The sequence below is a fragment of the Phoxinus phoxinus genome, assembly GCF_949152265.1.
Source record: "Phoxinus phoxinus genome assembly, chromosome: 15".
In the NCBI taxonomy this organism is placed as follows: Eukaryota; Metazoa; Chordata; class Actinopteri; order Cypriniformes; family Leuciscidae; genus Phoxinus; species Phoxinus phoxinus.
Window position 1 is genome coordinate 2,801,516 of NC_136890.1, and position 22,561 is coordinate 2,824,076.

Genomic DNA, 22,561 nt, shown 5'->3' on the forward strand with positions numbered 1-22,561 from the left:
TCATCAAAAACCATTTCTTTTCGACTGAAGAAAGAAAGACATGAACATCTTGGATGACATCGGGGAGAGTAAATTATCAGCTAAAGTTTTTTTAAAAGTGAACTAATCCTTTAAGAGATGTATTTTATGCTATTTGGTTTATTAATTCAGAAACAAGGCAAGGATCGGCTACCAAATAATTTTTAGCAATGTGATGTGACGCACATCCATATCTCATATTTTCCTAATGTCTGGTACCGTTAAACATGGTCTCACGCGGATGAATGTGCATATGCAAATGATATGCAGATGAGGATATAGTAAAACGAGGCGTTGTAAGCTCATATGTGGTTATTTTGGGGATAGCAAGCAAGTTACAGCGACGACAGAGAGTGTGCGAAGACAGTTAGTCCCCTTATTTATACAACTCTAGCATGATATGTTGTAACTCGTGGCGAGAGATTGCGCACGCGTAAAAAAACAAAGTATACTTTCTGCCTTATTCAACAGCAATCACTTTATAGTAGGCTAATGTTTTTTTTTTTTTACTTGATTCACAAGAAATTGATTTAGACTCAAACATGTTCAGAGTTCTGCCCAAAATGCTCTCGCTGCATAAGCAAAGCATGCTAATGCTAAACCGGCAGTTTAGCGAGTTAGCCTGTCGGTTTTCAGATACACAAAGCACATTTTGGGCAGATTTGACCTCACAAGTACATGTTGTTAATGGTTACATATACACTGACCTGACATGCTTTACCATGTCACAGTGGGAGTGTGTGCTTTCTCTTTTAATAGTTTAGTTTGGACATAATAAACAATGTGGCGAACCAATAATGTGTCAGGCTAACATAGTCTGGAAGTTCAAGTATAGTTTCTTTTTAAGCTACTGATTTAAAATCCAAATAAATAAAGCCCATAAGTGAATATAGTTCTGTTTCAGAAAAATCCTGGTAAATAAGTGCATATGTCCATCGCTATAAACCTGCAAATTAAAGCATGTTAGTAATCTAATTGCATTAAATTGTGCATATATAATCTGAGACGAGACACGATGGCAGCAGCGGTCGAGTGCTATACGATACAGATCAAATGTGTCATTTAATAACACATGATTTCTGAAATCATCTACATTTGTGTGGCCTTTAGAGTTGGACTCAGAGAAATAATAAATAAAGGATATTGAGGAGAATCTGATTGTCATGACGACAGAAGTGAGTGACATTACAGGGCAATAACAGAATATTCCCATTCATATCAATATCTGCATTATGATGGAGAAAATGTGAACTGTAAAATGTGAGCCAGATTCGGGGATCCAGAGAACTGTCTTGATATCAACGTTACATTCAATCGAGGATCGCGTCTTCCATGGGAAAGGATCGTTCAACAGTCCATCGCTGGGGATATTGTTTTCATAAGTCATAAAAAAAAAATAATGTAAATGTCATCTTGGATTGTATCCACTGGAATCATCATGAAGTGCTCAACTGTTTTTAAATTATGGGTTAAAAAAAGGAAAGGCATTTGTTTAATTTGAGGCAAATGTCCTGTCTTTGGAACTCAAAGTCCCATAATGCACCTGTCTGTAAACTACAACTCCACATTTCTCGGGTCACGCACGGAAAGGCTTTCACTGTTGCAGCTCCTCTTGAGGTAGAGCTTGTTGGTCGGTTCGGTATAATGTGATGATGGGAGGTGTGTGTGATCACACGGCGAGGCCTGTCGTTTGGCTGTTGTAGTCCGCAGTCTCCATTTTAAGGATATACGGGATGATGCTGTCGATCGGGACGTTGCCGATGAGGCCGGTGAAGAACAGCTCCTCGGTTATACTGGAACTCATGGACCGCAGCGCCGGCAGACGCAGCAGGATTCGGGCCAGCCTGCCAATCAGCAGTTAATGACAGCTCATTAGCATATCAGACGATTAACAAACAGCTTAAAACTCCTGCATTCATCCGGATATACCTGAAAATGACCTTTTCGTTTCAAAACACTCTCTTTTTGACAAACGATTCTTGTCCACTGCAGAAAATTTAAGATAAATAAAATGACATAAGAAATAATATCTTGTTTCCTTAAAAAAAAAAACTAAATTAAGTGAGTTTTAGCTTAAAACAAGCAAAATTATCTGCCAATGGGATAAGAAAAATAAATAGTTTTCCATTTGAATACGAAGTATTATTTTTCTTACCGCATTGGCAGATAGTTTAGCTTGTTTTAAGCAAAAACTCACTGAGTTTAGATTTTTTTTTTTTGGAAACAAGATATAATTTCTTTTTTTTATTTAAGTGAGTTAAGCAAAAACTCACTTAATTTTTTTTTTTTTTTTTACGGAAAACAAGATATAATTTCATGTCATTTTACTTATCTATTATGTTTTCGTTTCAAAACACTCTCTTTTTGCCAAAAGATTCTTGTCCACTGCAGAAAATTTAAGATAAGTAAAATGACATAACAAATTATATCTTGTTTCCTAAAAAATAAAACTACATTTAGTGAGTTTTCGCTTAAAACAAGTAAAATTATCTGCCAATGGGATAAGAAAAATAAATCGGTTTCCATTTTAATTAGCCTAAGTATTATTTTTCTTACCCCATTGGCAGATAATTCAATTTAAATATTGTTTTAAGCAAAAACTCACTGAATTTAGATTTTTTTTTTTTTTAGGAAACAAGATATAATTTCATATATATATAATATAATGTCATTTTACTTATCTAGTAAATGTTCTTGTTTTAAGAATTTTTAGATATTAGGACTAAAAACAAGACAAAAATACTAAGTAAGAAAAGCATTTTTTGCTTTACATCTTATGAAAACCCCAAATTCAAAATTAGAATATTGTGAAAAGGTTTTCATAAGCTGTAAGCCATAATCATCAAAATTATAACAAATAAAGGCTTGCAATATCTCACTTTGCATGTAATGAGTCTATATAATATATTAGTTTCACCTTTTAAGTTGAATTACTGAAATAAATGAACTTTTGCACCATATTCTCATTTTTCCAGTTTCACCTGTAATATGCATCACATGACTAAACATGTGACTTCGTTTTTACAGTCCAAACTATAAACAGCGTTTTTTTTTTTTTCACTTTCATCCGAAAAGCTCAGTTTTTACAGGACAGAAATGCCGTCTCGGTGTGGACGAAAGGCTGAAACAGAGAAAAATGTATTTCAAATGTATCCGGATAAATGTCGACGCAGCCTAAATGAGACACGACCTCAGCTCTGTGAACAGCAAATGAAACATGTTGTCAGTAACCACATTAAAAAATTATATTTCCAAAAAGCGCAGAAAAAACATGATTAGAATAATATACTTACAAAGTAATTCGATGCAAGTCGATTCTAAATTCCTTAGTTTTACTATGTTTTTCCTTAAAACTGTTAAAGTGCCTGTATTATGCATTTTCAGATATTGTTTTTCATGTAGTGTGTAATAGAGCGGTTTGTGAATGTAAAAGTACTGCGAAGTTTCACGGATCACAGTGCAATTAAAGGAGTTATTTTCTCCTAAAAGAAGGAAGTGATTCTGAACTGAAACCAGTCGTCAATCTCACTTCCTGCTGAACCTGCGTAGGTTTGAAACTACCGGTAATTTGCATAATGCCAGTCTGTGGTCTTGATTGGCTGAGCAGCGTCTCTTGGCCCCGCCCTCAAACACTGTAGTGTATCTGAGACTGGAAGAGTTTGGTTCGTGTTGTTCATGTGGAGAAGACGCTGTTTTCTGCTGACAAAGCAAATCCACTGATGAGATTGACACGGTAAAACCCACGCCATCGCCACTGTTCGTATCACTGTGATCAAGAGCTGAGGTTCAGATATGATAATGAGCCTTTGCTTTTTGACCAATCAGAGCAGAGCAGCGCTCAGAGAGGCAGGGCTTAGGGGTTCGGTACAGATTTTAAGAAATGATGTTCGCGCTCGATCACATCAGCGCGATAAGGCATTGAACATTTTACATTTAAAACAGCTTATTATGTAGGTAGCCAATGTGCCTGATGCTCGTTTTTGTGATTAAAATACATGTAAAATATTACCATAACATCTGTCTTCCAGTGTGCGGACATTTGTTTATGTAGCCGTGACAACGAAACACGTGCATGCACGCCTGTGTTAAGAGCGCTTGTTGCTCCGCGTGCGCTAATGCGCTCATCTGTTGACATTTCCAAATGCCTTCCTACAGTTGCTTAATAAAAGCGGGCTTTCCACACAAACAAACGTACATGTGTCATTAGTATGAGAAAAAAATGGGATTTTAACTGTTGGTCTCAGGTCGGGTTCAGTTACTGCTCTGTCGGACGCGTGCCGGGCTCGGACAGAAAAATTCGGCCCGATCCGCACTCTACACTGAACCCTTGATTGAAGCGTTTCAGACACTGAGAGGAAAGAGCTGATGCTACAATGGAGATTATAAGCCAATTAAATTGTGTTTGACCTTGGATGCATGTAAACCTGTTATAGGAGATTTTGAAACAACATAAGGAGCCTTTAAAACAGCTTATACTACAGGGCCGTTGAATGCTTGAATCTGATTGGTTGACAAACGTTCTACGGTGTGCAATTATTTTCCGTGAACCGCACGGCTAAAGTAGTTCCGGCAGGTCTTGACCTCATTACAGTTCCATATCACTGCGCGTAGTTAATGTAATAACGGAAAATAGGATACAATTCATAACAAGAAAAACTGCAGCCGCATGCGCTTGATCTGCGCTGTTCAAAGTCTAACTTCACAATCAATGGAAACATGCAGTTTAATTTTAATAAATAAAGTATACAGTCCTATACATAATCAATATAAAATTATACTGAATATTTAAATAAATTGATAGTTCTGTTGCACGGGTTTTCGTTATTATTGAAGATAATATAACAAATAAATATTATTGATAGGCATATACTTGTTAAAAGGGCTTTGTGTTTCATTTATTAGTCTAGTCTACTGTCACTAATAGAAAAAAAGAATAAACGAATTAATTAAAACGAATTGAATTAATAAATCAATAATAATATTGACGCACATGCTTCTCTCTAAGGCCGGTTATGAATGTAATTTGATACTTATGACTGATCATGCACGCGTGTTCAGCGCATTCAGTGTGTGTTCACAGCGGTGTTCAAACCGCCGCTAACTCTACAATGACGTTCTGGAATCAGCAACGGATGGGTTTAGATGCACAAGGAGTTAGTCCTACACACAAGAGCGTTTTAATGACAAAAACTTTACAAACGTCTTGAAATACATCATCTGAACAATATCTCGAGGTGTGGTAACTGTAGTATGAGCGGAATAATTGACGACAGGCCGTTGAATTATTATAAAAATAATGCAGACCCGAGGTGTGACTCCGCTTTGCGTCGTGACCGCATCACCACCTCGGGTGTGCATTATTTTTCTAATAATTCAACGGCCTGTCGTCAATTATTCCTTACATAACTGGGGCACTTTAAAACCCTTGTGGTGACTGACAGCATGTCACAGATGCTGTTGATAGAGATAAGAGGCGTTTCACCAGAACATCCCTGTAATATGGAGCAGACCTGTAGGTGTCATCAGGATAGGTCTTCTGCACATAATCCTGGAGCTCCATCTGCGCTTTCTCCTGGAACTTCTCAATCTGCCCACAGCTACTCAAGCCTGGATGATCTGGTGAACAAACAGAGATTATAAGTGTCTTGAAATGCTCAAGGGTTGTGTAAAGCTGACACACATGTACCTGGACTGAAGAGGACGATGGCTTTTAAGTAGGCGTATTCGTATCCGTCAGTCTGAAGCTTTGCCATGCTGTTGCAGAACTCCTGCAGCTTCCATATGTGCTCCATCACGAGCTTGATGCGCTCGCTCGAGAGCTTGTCTACTGAGAGGAGATCCGCCGTTAGTTCAGCTCCACCGACATCTCAACCCCTCATATTAAAACCGTAATATATCCTATACTAAACCTAAACTAATCTAGACAAACTATATATCATTTGAAAGCTTACAATCTCTCGTTTACATATTTGGTGACTGATTTTCCTAAATAAATTACAGAGGAGCCGTAATTTATCAATTTGCAACAAGAATATGTTCATACTCCTGAGGCGTGTTCAGACCTTTATTTTGAAATAGTGATGAACATGAAAAGTCATGAAAGAATGGTAGAAACCTCAGTTTGTTTTCATGCCAAGAGTTCAAAAGATAGCATTTATCAATTCTTTTAGACAAAAAGTCTGAAAATGTTTTGAATATAAAGAAAATAATAATAGATTCAGCATTTGTGATGTGGCGGCGAGCTATAATGCACATACGGGATCTTCTGTGTTTCTTAGAGGTTGAATTCATTTCAAAATCTGCCAAACTTCCAACACTACTTCTGAATAGGATGTCTACTTCATAAATTGTATGGAAATTGTAAAAATAATGGTTCAGACTCAAACAACATATGGAAATGGAGACGCCCTTATATGGGCAGTAATGTCAACTAGTGGAGAAGTGTGGTACAGCAGTGCTTCGCCTGTGCTTCACCCTAATATAGTCCCAATCAATATCTGCCTAGGAAATCGCCTAGTCTTAATCTGCATCGCTATGTGTACTCGTTGTGAATACGCAGGCCACAAGAAGTAATTAGGTGGGGGTTTTTTTTATCACTTTTACTCAGGACATGCTAGCTGGCAACAAAGGATTCCATGAATTATGCTAAGCTAAGCTAGCGGCAACCCTGCCAAACTAAAACAATGCATGCACTGAGAGAAAATGCATTTGCCCATCTATCTAAATGTAGGAAAGACGGTGAATAAGCCCTATTTCAAAAAACGGTGGAGTGTTCCTTTAATGGTTTCCTTGTCTTCAGTACTCTGTAAAGATTGTGGATGTCAGGCTTGATGTTTAAAGGGATACTTCACCGATTAGCATTAAGCTTTGTATCAGTAGAAACCCGGTAGTATTTTCGAATGCATGTGCTTCCCCCCCCTCATGTCCCCCTGAGACGAGAGATTTATGTATTAAATTTGCGTCATCGGAGGCTTTCCTATATCCTGGAAATCCAGAGTTCTCGCGAGAGCACAAGTTGAATTTGCTCAGCGAGTAGCTCTGGTGTCGAGTAATAATGCTCATTAAATATGCCCCTCTATCTGAGCTGCACCAATCACATCGGGTTATCTGATATATGTTAGCTTCGCTCAAGTTCGAACCCGAAGACAGACACGAGAGGCGGAGAACAGAGTAGATGTGATAAATGTGAAGTTGCAGAAGAAAGATCGCCGTGGATCAGGAGGTGAGGTGATTAACACTGCAATAGCCTGGACTGACCCAACTTTTCAAATGTAATCAACATTTTCCTAAGTACTAGACGTGTTGGGCTATTTAACAGGACATTTTAATTATATTATGCGGAAATGATCGAAATTACTCGATAAATGATTCGTTCATTTTGCTGAACGAGATTCAAAGATCCGAGTCAGTAAAATGATCCGAACTTCCCACTACTCCTCCGCTGGTAGCTCAGCGTATGGGGTTTAGTGATGCGTCACCCCGTGTATTGTTGTGATTGGTCGTAGTGTTAGCCAATTGCGTGCAGTGAGATTTTCAAATGCATGCTTGGTGCCGCCCCTCGAGCTGGCTGATTTTCATTAATCAACACCAGACCATTAAAGGTGCCCTAGAATGTGTTGAAATAATATTTTAATTTTGTCCCTGATATCTACATAGAGGGTATGTGGCTTAAAAAGCCATTTAAAATGTCCAGAAAAGGTTTTACAGGTCAATTTCCAACCCTATAAATTGGCCCTAGAATGAAATGGTCTGTTTTTACCTTATTTGGAAGGGTCATGAATAGTAATGAGGAGTTCTGCTCTGATTGGCTCTTTCACTGCAGGCTCATTACAAGAGCTCAGAGAGTCACAGCAAACAGGTCCGACGTGCAAATGGAGAGACTCGGTGTACAACCGTATATGTTTGAGCCGGTTTCAGACGACGATGCAGAGTTTGAGGAACAAGCGGTTGTTTGTAGAATGCAAATGGACGTTTCGGAGTGGTAAGTTTATTCATTATTTTCAGTACGAACTTAACAGTCACGTGTGTGCGTGTGTGTGTGTATGTGCGTTCGTTCGTTCGTTCGTTCGTTCGTGCGTGCGTGCGTGTGTGAGTCTGTGTGCGTGTGTGCTTCACCTGCGCAGCGCAGTTCTGTGTAGCACCGTATCTCTGAAAGGGCTTGGCTTATGCAAATTTTGGATGCGTACATATTAATGATCCCATCGGTTACGTCACAGTAGATGTTATGTGGAGATTCGCCCGTTTTTCAGGGGTGTTTTTCAAAAACGAGATTTAAACAAGAAGGAGAAAACAATGGTGTTTGAAACTCACTGTATGTCATGTCCATGTACTAAACTATTGTTATTTAACTATGGCAAGTTAAATTCAATTTCACATTCTAGGGCACCTTTAATCTTTCAGATTTAGGTCTGGATTTCCAGGCTAGCTTTCCTAGCCAGCAAATAAAAACTACAGAAGAAATTGTTGCACTCTTTCCTTTTTCTTCAGGTGCGTAGAGCCAAAGATATATATGGAAAACGAGCAAGAAGGTGTCTGGCCACACACTGGATTCAGTACAAACTATACAGAAGTCTATAAAAAAATTGTTTTTATTTTATTTTCAGGATTGCATAGGTCAAAAAGTGCAGGTGGAGCTAGAAGAGAGTCTAATAATTAGCATGCATGACAAAATATTACATGTATTCAGTTATAACAAAAAGAGGACTATTAAAACTATTTTGCCAATTATCAGACTCTTGACTCTGTCTTGTGATCATTAGTTTCAGCTGATGACCCCTAATTACTTATTTACCAACAACAGAGTGTGAATGTGTGTTGCAGAGTGAGCACTGAAGATAGCAATGTGCTACATGCTTGCTCCTGTTCATTTGTTTTTAGTTCCCTTTGCACTTTTTGACGTATGCAATCCAGAGAGTAAACAAAAGTTGGTGTTTAAGTGAAGCGTACCGTCCTGGATACTGGACTGCAGATGATTGACGATGGCAGCGAGAATAGTGGACAGACTCATGATCTGAGCGCACTGACCCAGACCCAGAATAAACAACTCATTCCAGCATGCTCGTACCAGAGCCGTGTTACACTCCTGCCTGCACACACACACACACACACACGCGCACACACACGCACGCACACACACACACGCACACACACAGACACACACACACACGCACGCGCACACACACGCACACACACACACAGACACACACACACACGCACGCGCACACACACGCACACACACACACACACGCACACAGAGAGAGAGAGAGAGTAAATGTGTATTTAAATGTATGTTTTATTATTTTTCTATTCTTATGTATTCCAAGCTTTGGAAAATTTTGTATTATTTACAGTCATGCCAAAAGAGTTTGAATTGAGAGAGAGAAATGACATAGAGGAGAGCGGGACACAACCTAACGCTTTTGACTTTATCAGTTTGTGTAAATCCACTTGGGGTTCAGAGAATTAATTTTTTCCCACATGTATAGTACAATTATGTGGTTTTGTTTTATCAATAGTGTATACTTTTTTCTTGATTTACCCTGAAAGAATGGAAGTGAAGTGTGACAACATGCCCCATAGGTGGGGTACATTATAACATGACCATGTGACGGATTAATATGTTATCTGATCTAATCAAAAAAATATACAAGTCAAACCAAAATATTTTCTCAAGAAAATACAATTAGTAACTTTTTCATATAAAATAATGGCATGTTTTAATAATGAAATTAAACTAATTTTTGAGTTTGACAACAAACACACAACAAAACACAGCTATATACAGCATAGTTCAAAACATATAATAATTAATAATTACTGAACATTGACTCTCAGTCTTTATTCACCTTATTCTCATGGTCTCTCAATAGAATTGATAAAAGTATAGAATAGAATATCATAGTTCTAATAGAGACTCATTGTAACTCAGTGTGACAACATGCCCCGCCTGTGCAACTGGGGTTTAAACCCGGCGAGTGTGTTCTGCTGTTAGATCAGCATTAAATCACTATCTCAACTGTTAAATAACAGATATAAGATCAAAATAATAGCAGATTTGTCTAATTTAAAATAAACACCACAAATAGAGATGAAAAATTAGCATTAGTAAGAAATGTACTTCTGCTGAGGTTAAATAAATGTTCAGTGATATCTTCAAAATATTTCTGAATTTTGGCAGTTTTTTCTCTATATAGTGTTGATATGGCAACTAGTAAATACATGAAGTTTCGTCATGTGTGGAGTATTTAAAACAAGTGTGTTAGCCGTGTGTTAGTGTGTGCCCCGCTCACCCCTGCTCTTGAGAGATAGCAGACACAAGTATAGAGATGAACCCTGCGATATAAATCTCACCCGAGAGCAAGGAATGCTGGGATAGAGCGCGCCCAGTGCATGGAGAGGAAGAGCAGGCGTGACGCAGACTCACAGATGTAATGCACGTTCAGATACTCCGGCATTGGGCTCGGCATCGTCAACTACAGAGAGAGACGATCGTCACACACACTCCATGAGAACATCGTTTACAAAAGCACAAGTGTGTTATTATCTTAGAATATCAACAGCTGCAATTAAGCAACATTATATTTTCACACATACTATATCAAGTCAAGCCATGTTTATTCATTTACAGGTGAAACTGGAAAAATGAGAATATGGTGCAAAAGTTCATTTATTTCAGTAATTTAACATAAAAGGTGAAACTAGACACGTGAACAAGCAAATCCACAAAGATAATACGTACGCTAATTAGATAGTTTTCATTTGGAAAGCATTTAGATACGTCTAAGTCAAAGAGTCATCTAAAATTTAAGACCTTTCATAGGTAAAAATAAGACTTCAGAAGTAAAAATAAGACTTTTTATGGCCTTAAATTTTAAAAATCGAATTTAAGACCTTTTAAGGATCCGCGGGGACCCTGTAATATATTATATAGACTCCAGGGTTTCCCGCATCACTTTTGGAACTAAGGTATATTTGTGATCGTATTGTGCCATACTGTCCTGCTAGGGCACTTAGATCTTCCAATCACATGCTTTTAAATGTGTCACGATGTCTCTACAAATCAAAGAGTGATCGGGCCTTCTCTGTGGCCGGCTCAAGCTTTGGACTGCTCTCCCTTATCATGTGAGGTCTGCTCCTTCATTGGACATTTTTAAATCTACTCTGAAAACACATTTTTATTCTTAAGCTTTTGGAAACTTGTTATTTGTTGTTTTTTATAGTGTAGTCCTGCTATGCACTACGTACAGCACTTTGGATCAATTTGTATTGTGTTAAATGTGCTTTATAAATAAAGGTTGTTGTTGTTGTATTAAGGCGGCCGCCTAAGCAACACACGCCTGCCGCCTTAACTAAGTCGTCAAAAAACTGTATATGAGCGATATCCGCCGTGTTACTCTGTCCTGTTTTCTCCCTTTCAGTCTTTAAACCATTTAGGCCTAAAACGCCTGCTAAAAAATGCCTTTTATATGCCTAAGTACTTTTCCGTAAACCCCATCCCAAAACTTATTTTTTTCAGAAATATTTGTAAAAATTTGTCAAAGCCTACTAAAATCTTAATTTCTCAGGCTCTATAGCAGATAAAAACATGGAATAAAAAGCATTTTAGAGCTTACTAATTAGGCTTTCAACTTGACTGACTTGCTTGGCCATAATCTTCAACTGCATTCAAAAAATTATCTATAAACAACAAAAACATCAAGAATATTTTTAAAAAATCAGTACAGATCCGTTTTTATTTCATTATTTCATACTTTTGAGGTACCAAAGTGACAAGTGAACATCACTGATTCAAAGTTATAGAAAAAAAAACAAAAAAAAAAAACAAAGGGTTACTACTTATTTACATAACAATTTCAATATTAATTTGTTAATTTTGTTTCTTGTATTATTTGGATGTCACCTTTGATAAAAGCATCAGAGAAACCATAGTACTAAGAAACCATAATCATAATTATGATCACAGTGCATATAATTGGACATGTGCCTTGAAAAAGATGACATCGCTCAAAATGACTCCGGTCTTAAAGGTAAATGTGATCCGGTCTTAAAGGTAAACACACACAGATGTGTGATCCGGTCTTAAAGGTAAACACACACAGATGTGTGATCCGGTCTTAAAGGTAAACACACACAGATGTGTGATCCGGTCTTAAAGGTAAACACACACAGATGTGTGATCGGTTTTAATGGGTTAAATATGTGATAAGCCTCCGAATCGTGTGATGCGTCCGAACAGCGGCATCTGGTGGTTGAATGTCATCATTGTACAACATTATTTATCCGGGGGAAAAGAAAAAACGTTCATCTGGCATTTGAATTACCGCCAAAATCAACCGGTTGCATCGAGGTAAGATCATTTTTCTAAATTCTATAAATACTAGAACAACCTATCAACTGTTTGCTTGAAGTATCTGAATTATTTTGCGTAATGTATTCTTATCAAGGCTAGTTGCGTTTACAAAGTGGTTGTCTTATAGCTATAAGTTGGACGATTGCACGTGATTTTCTTAACAGTTACCTATAAAACAAATAGAAAGAGTAAAGAAAATATCAATCATGCTCACTGTTAAGATACCAGATCATCTTTGTCTTGCGTGGGGACATCCCAAAACTTGTGAACTCAAGAGTAACTCAGAAAAGTACTTTTACTCAAGTAAATTCCCAAAAATTCTTTTGCACTTCAGTGTTTTATAGTTTGTATAGTGTTTTTTAAAATTCAGTTGTTGTTGTTGTTTCAGTTGTTTTGTACTTTTTAGCACAAATATTTTTTAATATTTGTATAGTTTGTTAAAATTGCACATTGCAACTGTTATTTTGAAAAGCTGGTTATTTATAAATTATAAATTGTTATTTAATATTTAGTGTTTAATAAATAATTGCTAAATTTAGTTTTGACAAACTATTTGTTATAGTTTTGATGATTATGGCTTACAGTTTATGAAAACCCCAAATTTTGAAAACCCACAAAGGTTTTCATAGATGTAAACCATAATTTATCTTTAATATATTTATGGTAGGAAATTTTACTAAATATCTTCATGGATCATGATCTTAATATCCTCATGATTTTTGGCATAAAAGAAAACTGTATAATTTTGACCCATACAATGTATAGTTGGCTATTTCCACAGATATACCCGTGCGGCTCCAGACTGGGTTTGTGGTCCAGGGTCACACATAGTCTAAAGTGAACTATTGAAATGAAGTGCAACCTTTTTTTAATTTAATCTCGACCATTATCAAAAGAGTGTGAGAATGCGGTGTACACACCTTAAAGCTGACGTGTGTGTCTGTGAGCAGAGGTCCCTCGACTTCTATGAGCGGTGTGATCTGGTCCCTGCTGATCACCTGTATTGTAGCTCCGCCCCCCCCGTCCACCTGCGCCAAGCTCCGCCCCTCCGCCGCATCACCGGGGTTCAGGGCTTTAGCCAGCGTGTCGAAGGCACTGCAACACCAAACACACCACACTCAGAAACAACACACACATTAATGCTTCCTCACAGTCAGAAATGAGCTCTGTGGAGTTGAACGTCAGTCCACAAACATAGGAAGACGAGGAGCAAAGGAACTGGAGTAAGCGTGTATAAACACATAATGGTAAAATTTTGTGTGAACATTTTCAGTAAACACTGATTTTTCATTTTGCTCGGCAAAAAATGCTTTTCAAAAGTATTTTTGTCTTATTTCCAGTCCAAATATCTAAACATTCTTAAACCAATAAGCATTTACCAGATAAGTAAAAAGACTTAACGATTTAAATAATAAATTAAATCTTGTTTAAAAAAAAAAGTTTTTGCTTAAAATAAGCTAATTTATCTGGCAATGGGGTAAGAAAAATAATCTTAATTCAAATGGGAAACAATATTATTTTTCTTACCCCATTGCCAGATAATTTTGCTTGTTTTAAAGGTACAATATGTAAGAATTTTATAATAAAATATCCAAAAAACACTTGCACAATGAGATATATTTCCTGTAGTTGTGTACTTACAATATCCCAAAAGTCTCCAAAGATTTTTTATTTCAGAGAAATTAAAATTTTAAATAATGGCCGTCCCAGAAAAAAAACGTCGCCTGTCAATGACGCGATATCCGCGTTATCCTCGGTTTCCGCTCGTACTGCCATAGCCATGACGTAACCATGGCGACAGACATGAACAACTGCGTAGTGCGTAACGTTTAGCGACGCGCTGTTCTTATTTCATTCAGACATTATGGACCGTGGCAAGCAGACTTTGGGATATATCCTTTTCCTGTATATCCGCGGGACTCGCGTGTGATATCTGTCTATTATTAGCAATCTCGACCTGCTTCATACCAATGATAAAAAAAAAAAATGTTTTCACTCATCATCCATTAACATTATTAGATCCATCAGCTTGACAGCAAGTCCCATCATTCAGCTCGTCACTGCGTCATCAACCTACGCCTTCGTTATTGTAAGAGGTTAGCGACTCCTAGCGGCGAAAAAAAATACATATTGTATCTTTAAGCAAAAACTCACTTGTTTTTTTTATTTTTATGGGACAATAAGATTTCTTGTGTCGTTTTACTTATCTAGTAAATGCTTCTTGATGTAAGAATGTTTAGATATTTGTACTGGAAACAAGACAAAAATACTAAAGAAAAGCATTTTTTTGCAGTGTGAGGTGACATTTCTTTAACTAATAAATCCTTCTCTGGTTCTTTAACTAATAAACCCCCATATCCGGTTAACTATCATACATTCAATTTGCTTTTTGAATAAGAGGCATTCTAGCGCTGAAATGTGTTGTTTTTTTAAATCAAGCTGAGTGCTCGTTGCCGCTGCTATCAGTGGCGCGGAGACAGTGTTCTCTCGTGGCTCGCACACACTCTTCACTCAGATGCACGCTTCAATCTATCGCCGTTGCGAAGACTTTCTATTCGCTGAAATCTTAAAAGACAAACTGCACACAAACGCCCTGCTTGATATACAACCCCTGATGAACATATTCGGTTAAAAAAACAAATAAATGCATTTAGTCACGTGGAAATTCGCAGCACTAACAATACATGCTAGCAGTAAATTCTCAAATGTACCCAAAATGACCCAATGTACTATTGAAATTGATTTCTGAACATCGTAATGTTATTTTTCCCGAAAATTGTTATTGTACACATGTATTGTATCTGATTAACATTATATAGCAACCTCACCCCACCCATGGTGATGACATCAGCGCGGGCTAGCCGTCGACACATCTCTGGGGCGTTCTGTCACTACGCATCACGGTTTGATTGGCTGATAACACACGTCAGTCAAAGTTATGATCAAATGGAAAATGGCAGCTTCAACGGAGGGCTAGCTATACTACTAGCGCTGGTCCACGGAGCTGCGTTTAGATTACATATGGGAAATCCAGCTCAGCCTCACAAAAAATAACCATATTCTTTCTGGAAACATAATCGGAACGTACTGATAGACAGTAATTGAATTTAGACACACATTAATTTTATTTTGACAGGGCCAGCAGAGAAGGCCCTGCTCCTCTGACGGCACACCACTGAATACATCTCTTAAAGGATTAGTTCACTTTAAAAAAAGATTTTGCTGATAATTTCCTCACCCCGATGTCATCCAAGATGTCCATGTCTTTCTTTCTTCAGTGGAAAAGAAATGAAGGTTTTTGATGAACACATTTCTCCATATAATGGACGTCAATGGGCCCCAAACGGGTCAAGGTCCAGATGACAGTGTCAGCGCCGCTTCAACGGACTTTAAACGACACCAGACGATGAATACGGGTCTTATCTAGCGAAACCATCGTCATTTCACAAATAAATAAAAAAGTTTAAGTTTTATAAGCACAAGCGCTCGCCTTGCTCTGTTCTGTGATGCGCGTTCGTGACGTCATGTAATACGCAGTTACGCTGTAAAGGTCACGCTTCTGTGAAAAGTCAAACATTTCTGTCCTGACGAAATTTTTCTTTTAGGCTTTTTAATATTCCAACACCAGGATACACACACGAGATGGGCATTTTAACCGATAAACTGACACAAAGACATTTGAATATGTGTGTATGGTCCTCCTTCCACACATCTGTAAACACTGACTCGTCAAGCGTGACCTTTTCAACGTAACTGCGTATTACGTGACGTCACGAACGCGCATCACAGAACAGAGCAAGGCGAGCGCTTGTGCTTATAAAACTTAAACTTTTTTATGTATTTTTGAAATGACGATGGTTTCGCTAGATAAGACCCGTATTCATCGTCTGGTGTCGTTTAAAGCCCGTTGAAGCGGCGCTGACACTGTCATCTGGACCTTGACCCGTTTGGGGCCCGTTGACGTCCATTATATGGAGAAATGTGTTCATCAAAAACCTTCATTTCTTTTCCACTGAAGAAAGAAAGACATGGACATCTTGGATGACAATAAATTATCAGCAAAAGTTTTTTAAAAAGTGAACTAATCCTTTAACTGCGTAAACTAGACACATACACATGTATTATCTGCATTATTAACTCACCGTGTGATTTCACTGGGTGAATCCTCCAGCTGAGCGTCTAGCGATTCTCCGTTACTAAGCGAGTCGTTCAGGTTTGCTAATGACGAAACCACATTAGCCAGCGTCCCCAGATCACCGTGTCCTGACTCCACCTGATCAACAGATAATTTCAGCATGAAAAACAAAAACATAAAGATACAGCTCCACTGAATGTTTATAATATGTAAAATCATAATAAAAGAAAACGATTAAGTTTCACAGCAATAAAACAACTACATTAGCTTGGACTGGACTAACCCAAAAGCCAAAAGAAAAGACTGACAGAAACAGAGAACGCATGTAGATGTTTTTACTTTGTCTGTTGCTAATAGTAATGTGCCATCAGCCTGTATTAAAGGTTGTTGGATATTGACGAGCATCCCAGAGTCCAACAGCCTGGACCTGCACAGAGGATTAAATCAGGATCAAAACACATGAATTAATTTAGCAGATGCTTTAATCCAAAGTGGCTAAAAATCAACTAAACTACATGTCAACTAGCAGTCATTAGAGTATTAGAAGACTGTGCTTAATATCTACTGGTCCTCCCAACAGACATTTTACTGACTATAAGTAACTTTGCAACTACATGTCAACTTATTTTAACCCTAACCCTTCCAGTCTGCTAATCTCTACTAAAACCCTAATGAAGCTGCGTGCACACTACAAGCGACACGTTACCATTCAATTCAATGGGGAGCGGGCGTTTTCCGGCGACACGCGCGACCTGATGGGGCGTGTCTGGCGACGCGACAAAGTTGAGATCTGTTTAAACTTTATGCAAATGAAGAGCGACTTTCGGGAGCGACAACCAATAGGAGTGAAGTCAGTGGAGCGTGCGATCATCCGCCACTCTCTGACAGAGGCAAGCTGAACGAGAAGCTAATTTTAGCCGTCAGAAACTGTGCTATAAGTTGTGATATATCTCCGTGTGCATACAGTGGTGTTCACAGTACTGACTCAGAGCCTGACTGGTGTCGTGAACACATATAGACGGTGTTTGCCCGTTTGTTGCAATTAAATAACCGCGATGGCAAAAAGCACTCAGTTTCTCGTTCATCTTTAATATTATGCATGTTACACTGATTCCATTTATATTTAGAATTTTCCTTCCAAAATGTTTGTTTGTAGTGGCAAGAAAACGAATTTGTTGTCGACAACATGGAGAAACATCCGTGAATGTCACTCACAAACATTACTAGGCAACCAGTAGCGGGAACGCCCACTAGCGACCTGACGGCGGTGATCCACTTGTCCGTGCGACACTTCTGTCGCGCTGCACTCCACTATATTCCTATGGGTGACGTCAAGCGTATTCCGGGAAGGCGGCGCTTCATTTGAAAAAATGCCGCGCGTCAAAAAGCTGGCCGATGCCCATCTTTATGCAAATTAATTCCGTTGAACGCAATGCGGCTATCCAATAGAAGCACGCACATGGAGACGGGGGGAAGTCTCTCGCGGGTCCTTTGTTCTAGACTGGCCGCTGGCTCAAAACCACGCCCATAACGGTAAACTAGAGGAACACCCATCAACGTACAAATGTGGGGAGGCGTCACGACACCACGTGGATCAGTACCGTAAAGCTGCGTTCACACTACGCAGTGGCAGGTCGCCAGTGGCTGGCGGATCGGTCGCTAATGGGCGTTCCCGCTACTGGTTGCCTAGTAATGTGTGTGAGTGACATTCACGGATGTTTCTCCATGTTGTAGACAACAAATCCGTTTCCTTGCCACTACAAACAAACATTTTGGAAGGAAAATTCTAAATATAAATGGAATCAGTGTAACATGCATAATATTAAAGATGAACGAGAAACTGTGAGTGCTTTTTGCCATCGCGGCTATTTAACTGCAACAAACGGGCAAACACCGTCTATATGTGTTCAGGAAACCAGCCCGGCTCTGAGTCAGTACTGTGAACACCACTGTATGCACACGGAGATATATCACAACTTATAGCACAGTTTCTGACGGCTAAAATTAGCTTCTCGTTCAACACGCCTCTGTCAGAGAGTGACGGATGATCACACGCTCCACTGACTTCACTCCTATTGGTTGTCGCTCCCGAAAGTTGCTCTTCATTTGCATAAAGTTAAACACATCTCAACTTTGTCGCGTCGCCAGACACGCCCCATCAGGTCGCCAACGGCCGCGATCGCGCGTGTCGCCGGAAAACGCCCGCTCCCCATTGAAATGAATGGTAACGTGTCGCTTTGTCGCTTGTAGTGTGCACGCACCTTAACTGCCAGTCACTGGCGATCTGTCGCTTGTAGTGTGAACGTAGCTTGAGAGTTAGCAGACATGTAGGTGCAACGTTGCTTATAGTCGACAGAATGTGTTACAGGGACCATCAAAATAAAGTGACACCGAAATAAGTAGTCAAATAAAATAAACACACCTACTGTGCTGTATTGCAGTACTACATTAAATCCTTTATTCTACTTTGAATGATCTTCATGTAAGCTTTGTTTTGAAGCTAAACCTCTGGTTTGAGACTCACCGTGAAGCGTCTTTCTCGGAGATGAAGGTTGGTGTTGCGATGAGGGGACTTCGCAGGTCTTTCCTGATGTAGATTTTCTCAGTGGACGCCGCACAGTTGGCCGGTTTTTCTCTGGGAAGATCGATGGGTTTCCTCTCACTCTGTACAGCTATGGGAGTAACACACAACACACTGTCAGATTCAGGCACCGAAATCATTTCACCGCGCAGTTATGAAACATTCAAAGGAGCCACAATCTACACATTTGTGCCATTTTATTTTAGCCCTGAAGTCCACTTGAAGAAGTCCTATTACTGTTCATCTTCCTTTAGTGTGTAATGTTGCTGTTGAGCATAAAAAATAGCAAAGTATGATATAGTTCTTCTCTATATCAGAGTCAGTGTTTCTGAACTCCTGAAACGCCTCCATTGTAGTCTTGAGTTTCCTCCGGGAACGAACACCTCATTATAATAATTCATACGCAGAATAAAGGGCGGGGCCTGGTTGAGTTAGTTAGTAGTGTGTTAAACTGGCGGATATGGTAAGGGGCGGGACTTTCCCAAACACACTCGAAGCGCTCGACCAATCACAGCACACGGCTCCAGTCGACCAATCAGAGCACAGTGTGCTTTTCAGAAGGAGGGGCTTAATAGAGACAGGAAGTAAACAGAGCGTTACTGACAGACTGGGAAGAAAGGAGCCGCAATATGAGGAAAATAATCAACCTATTCTAGTAGAGCCCATAAACAAAACCAAGACTTTGAAAAGGAACATAATAGGTCCTCTTTAAAATGTATTCTTGCACCACAAAAGTCATAATTTATTTATTCATGATAAAAATAAGCTAAAAAAAAATTTCAAGACTGCGAAGTACTGTTTGTTTGTGTGGTATCATAGTCCCAGTCAGTTACTGTACATCAATGTTTGTCTCACATTTCTGTAAACATGGGCCAGATGAGCTCCAGCACAATATTGATGGTTAAGGGGTGTAAAAAAAAAGTTCAGATCAAGTTTAAGCTCTCAGGCACATGATCATGTGGTCTGAATTGGTTTTAAACACTCACACTCCATCTTCATGCCCATGTCCAGGCATTTCCGGAGACGGCAGAACTGGCAGCGGTTGCGGTGGTGTTTGTTGACCACGCAGTCCTGGCTACTGCGACAGCTGTATGTCAAACTCTTGCGCACACTCCGCTTGAAGAAGCCTTTACAACCTTCACAGCTGACTGCCCCGTAATGCCTCCCTTCACACACACACACACACACGCACACGCACACACACACACACGAGACGTGTGAATGAAGGTTTTGAGTATTGTGTGTGTTTTAAGCTTCACGGACCCTAACCCACGGAAAATCAAGGTTCGCATGACCTTTTGAGGCGTGATGTAAATACAGACGAAACTGGAAAAATTTAATATGGTGCCAAAGTTCATTTATTTCAGTAATTCAACTTAAAAGGTGAAACTAATATATTATATAGACTCATTACATGCAAAGTGAGATATTTCAAGCCTTTATTTGTTATAATTTTGATGATTATGGCTTACAGATTATGAAAACCTTTTCACAATATTCTAATTTTGAATTTGGGGTTTTCATAAGCTGTAAGCCATAATCATCAAAATTATAACAAATAAAGGCTTGAAATATCTCAAATGAGTCTAATATATTAGTTTCACCTTTTAGGTTGAATTACTGAAATAAATGTTTTTTTTTTAACTTTTGCACCATATTAAAATGTCCCCAGTTTCACCTGATATTACTCAGACATAGACATCTAAAAGCATGTTTGATCAAGCACAGATTATTTTACCAAATCCAGTGATTAGTTGTTTCTCAGTAACTTTTGTTTGCAGCCAGCCAATAAGAGTATAACTGGCCTAGGCTGCGTTTCCCAAAAGCATTATAAGCGTTAAGTACATTGTAGAAACCATTGGCACTTATGGGGCCCTATTTTAACAATCTTTGACAATCTTTTATACTTGAAACGCAAGTATAAAACGCAAAACGCAAGTAACTTTGTGGGCGGATCCCGGGCGCTGTTGCTATTATACCGGCGGGATAAACGACTCTGGTCTGAACTGAAGTCGCTTCATTATTCATAGGTGTGGTTTGGGAGTAACGTGAAATAAACCAATCAGAGCGTCCTCTCACATTCCCTTTAAGAGCCGGCGCGCTTGTTCCATGGAGGATCGCTATTATAACGGCGGGTTTGCCGGCGCACGCCAGGAGCGGTTCACAGCCGAGGAGACCGACGCTCTCGTCAGGGCCGTAAAACACAGAGAAGTGACATTGTATGAGGATGATGGAGAAACACACACAAATTAGCTTCGGTTAAACTGGCGTATAATAATTTGGGTAAATGTGTAATCTAGATTTATGCCTATTTTTTCACATCTTCACGGACACAACAATGATTTCCCTCGTGTGTTAATATGTTTCCTTGTAATAATGTATGATTTGCAAAAATGAAAACTGCTGCGTCTGTGTAGATGAGAGAATCAAAGTGTGTGTGTGTTGTTCACACGCTACATTATGGCCAAGCATGCGTCCTTAAAATACCATCTGACTAACACGCAACGCGGAATTGTTTTCTGAAACTGCAGAATATCACCAGGGAACGTTTGCGCTGGAACACACTCCTCTTTTCGCTGAACCGCCCCCGAGCGCAAGTTCATTCCCTAATTTACCGACGTGCGTCTGTGGAGGGGAAAGTTCGCTGTGCGCAGGTGCAGAATAGGAATGATACATGCGCCGGTGAACAAAGTCAATTGCGCTGGGTGCAAGATAGGGCCCATGGTCTTTACAATCTATTTAGGCTTGCAATGCAGGAAAATGCAAATCCAGCAATACTCATCAGGCGGTCTGCGGGTGCAGTGTGAGAATGAGACGAATATAATAAACCTCTCTCATATGTAATGTTGTGTAATATGTCATTATTTACATTGAATGTGATTGTACCTGAGGCTTTATCTCCACACACCAGGCAGTACTCTATAGGCTGGGCTCGGCTCATGTCTGCCCCTTTACCCAGAAGCCTCTCCACTGACACGGCATCTGTCACAAACTACCAGAAAAGGCAGAAGGATTAAAGCGTTAGTTCAGCCAGAAGTGTAAACTCTGTCAGTAATGACTCTCCTCATGTTGTTCCCCGTCAGACTTTCCTTCATCTTCGGGACACAAATGAAGATATCTGTGATTAAATCTGAGAGTGTCTCACTCCTCCAGAGGCTTCTGTTGTAATTGAAACTTGCCGGCACAGAAAGTTAGTAAAGACGATGTTTAAAATAGTCCGAGTGACACAGCGGCTCAACCTTCAGTTTATCAAGCGCGAGAATACTTTTTGTGCGCAAAAACAAACAAAAATAAGGACTTTATTGAACTCTTGATGTTCTTCTGTGTGTTCCTCTGAGTGAGTTCACGTAGTGTAACAGCGCAGCGCTTCTGGGTTGTACGTCAGAACGGAGGCTCACTATTGGCCGACGCTGGCCAATAGTGAGCCTACATTCTGAATTATCTAAATTAAATACATTTTAAACAAATAACTTATTAA

General features: G+C 39.2%; 1 protein-coding gene across 2 annotated transcripts in view; it reads right to left on the bottom strand.

The window, feature by feature from the left end:
* Positions 1-337: 337 nt before the first annotated feature.
* nr2c2 (nuclear receptor subfamily 2, group C, member 2) overlaps positions 338-22,561 on the bottom strand; it is a 35,439-nt gene continuing 13,215 nt past the window's right edge. The window contains exons 5-15 of one of the 2 annotated variants that reach the window (XM_079638361.1): positions 21,970-22,075; positions 20,070-20,249; positions 19,027-19,174; positions 16,842-16,929; positions 16,510-16,640; positions 13,288-13,462; positions 10,369-10,490; positions 8,965-9,104; positions 5,705-5,842; positions 5,529-5,634; positions 338-1,862 (exon numbers count right to left, since the gene is read on the bottom strand). In XM_079638361.1, the coding sequence (XP_079494487.1) occupies positions 1,688-1,862; positions 5,529-5,634; positions 5,705-5,842; positions 8,965-9,104; positions 10,369-10,490; positions 13,288-13,462; positions 16,510-16,640; positions 16,842-16,929; positions 19,027-19,174; positions 20,070-20,249; positions 21,970-22,075 (1,509 nt within the window). In that variant the 3' untranslated portion in view covers positions 338-1,687. Of the gene's footprint in view, positions 1,863-5,528; positions 5,635-5,704; positions 5,846-8,964; positions 9,105-10,368; positions 10,491-13,287; positions 13,463-16,509; positions 16,641-16,841; positions 16,930-19,026; positions 19,175-20,069; positions 20,250-21,969; positions 22,076-22,561 lie in introns of both variants that reach the window. The other variant, XM_079638360.1, reaches the window with a different exon arrangement.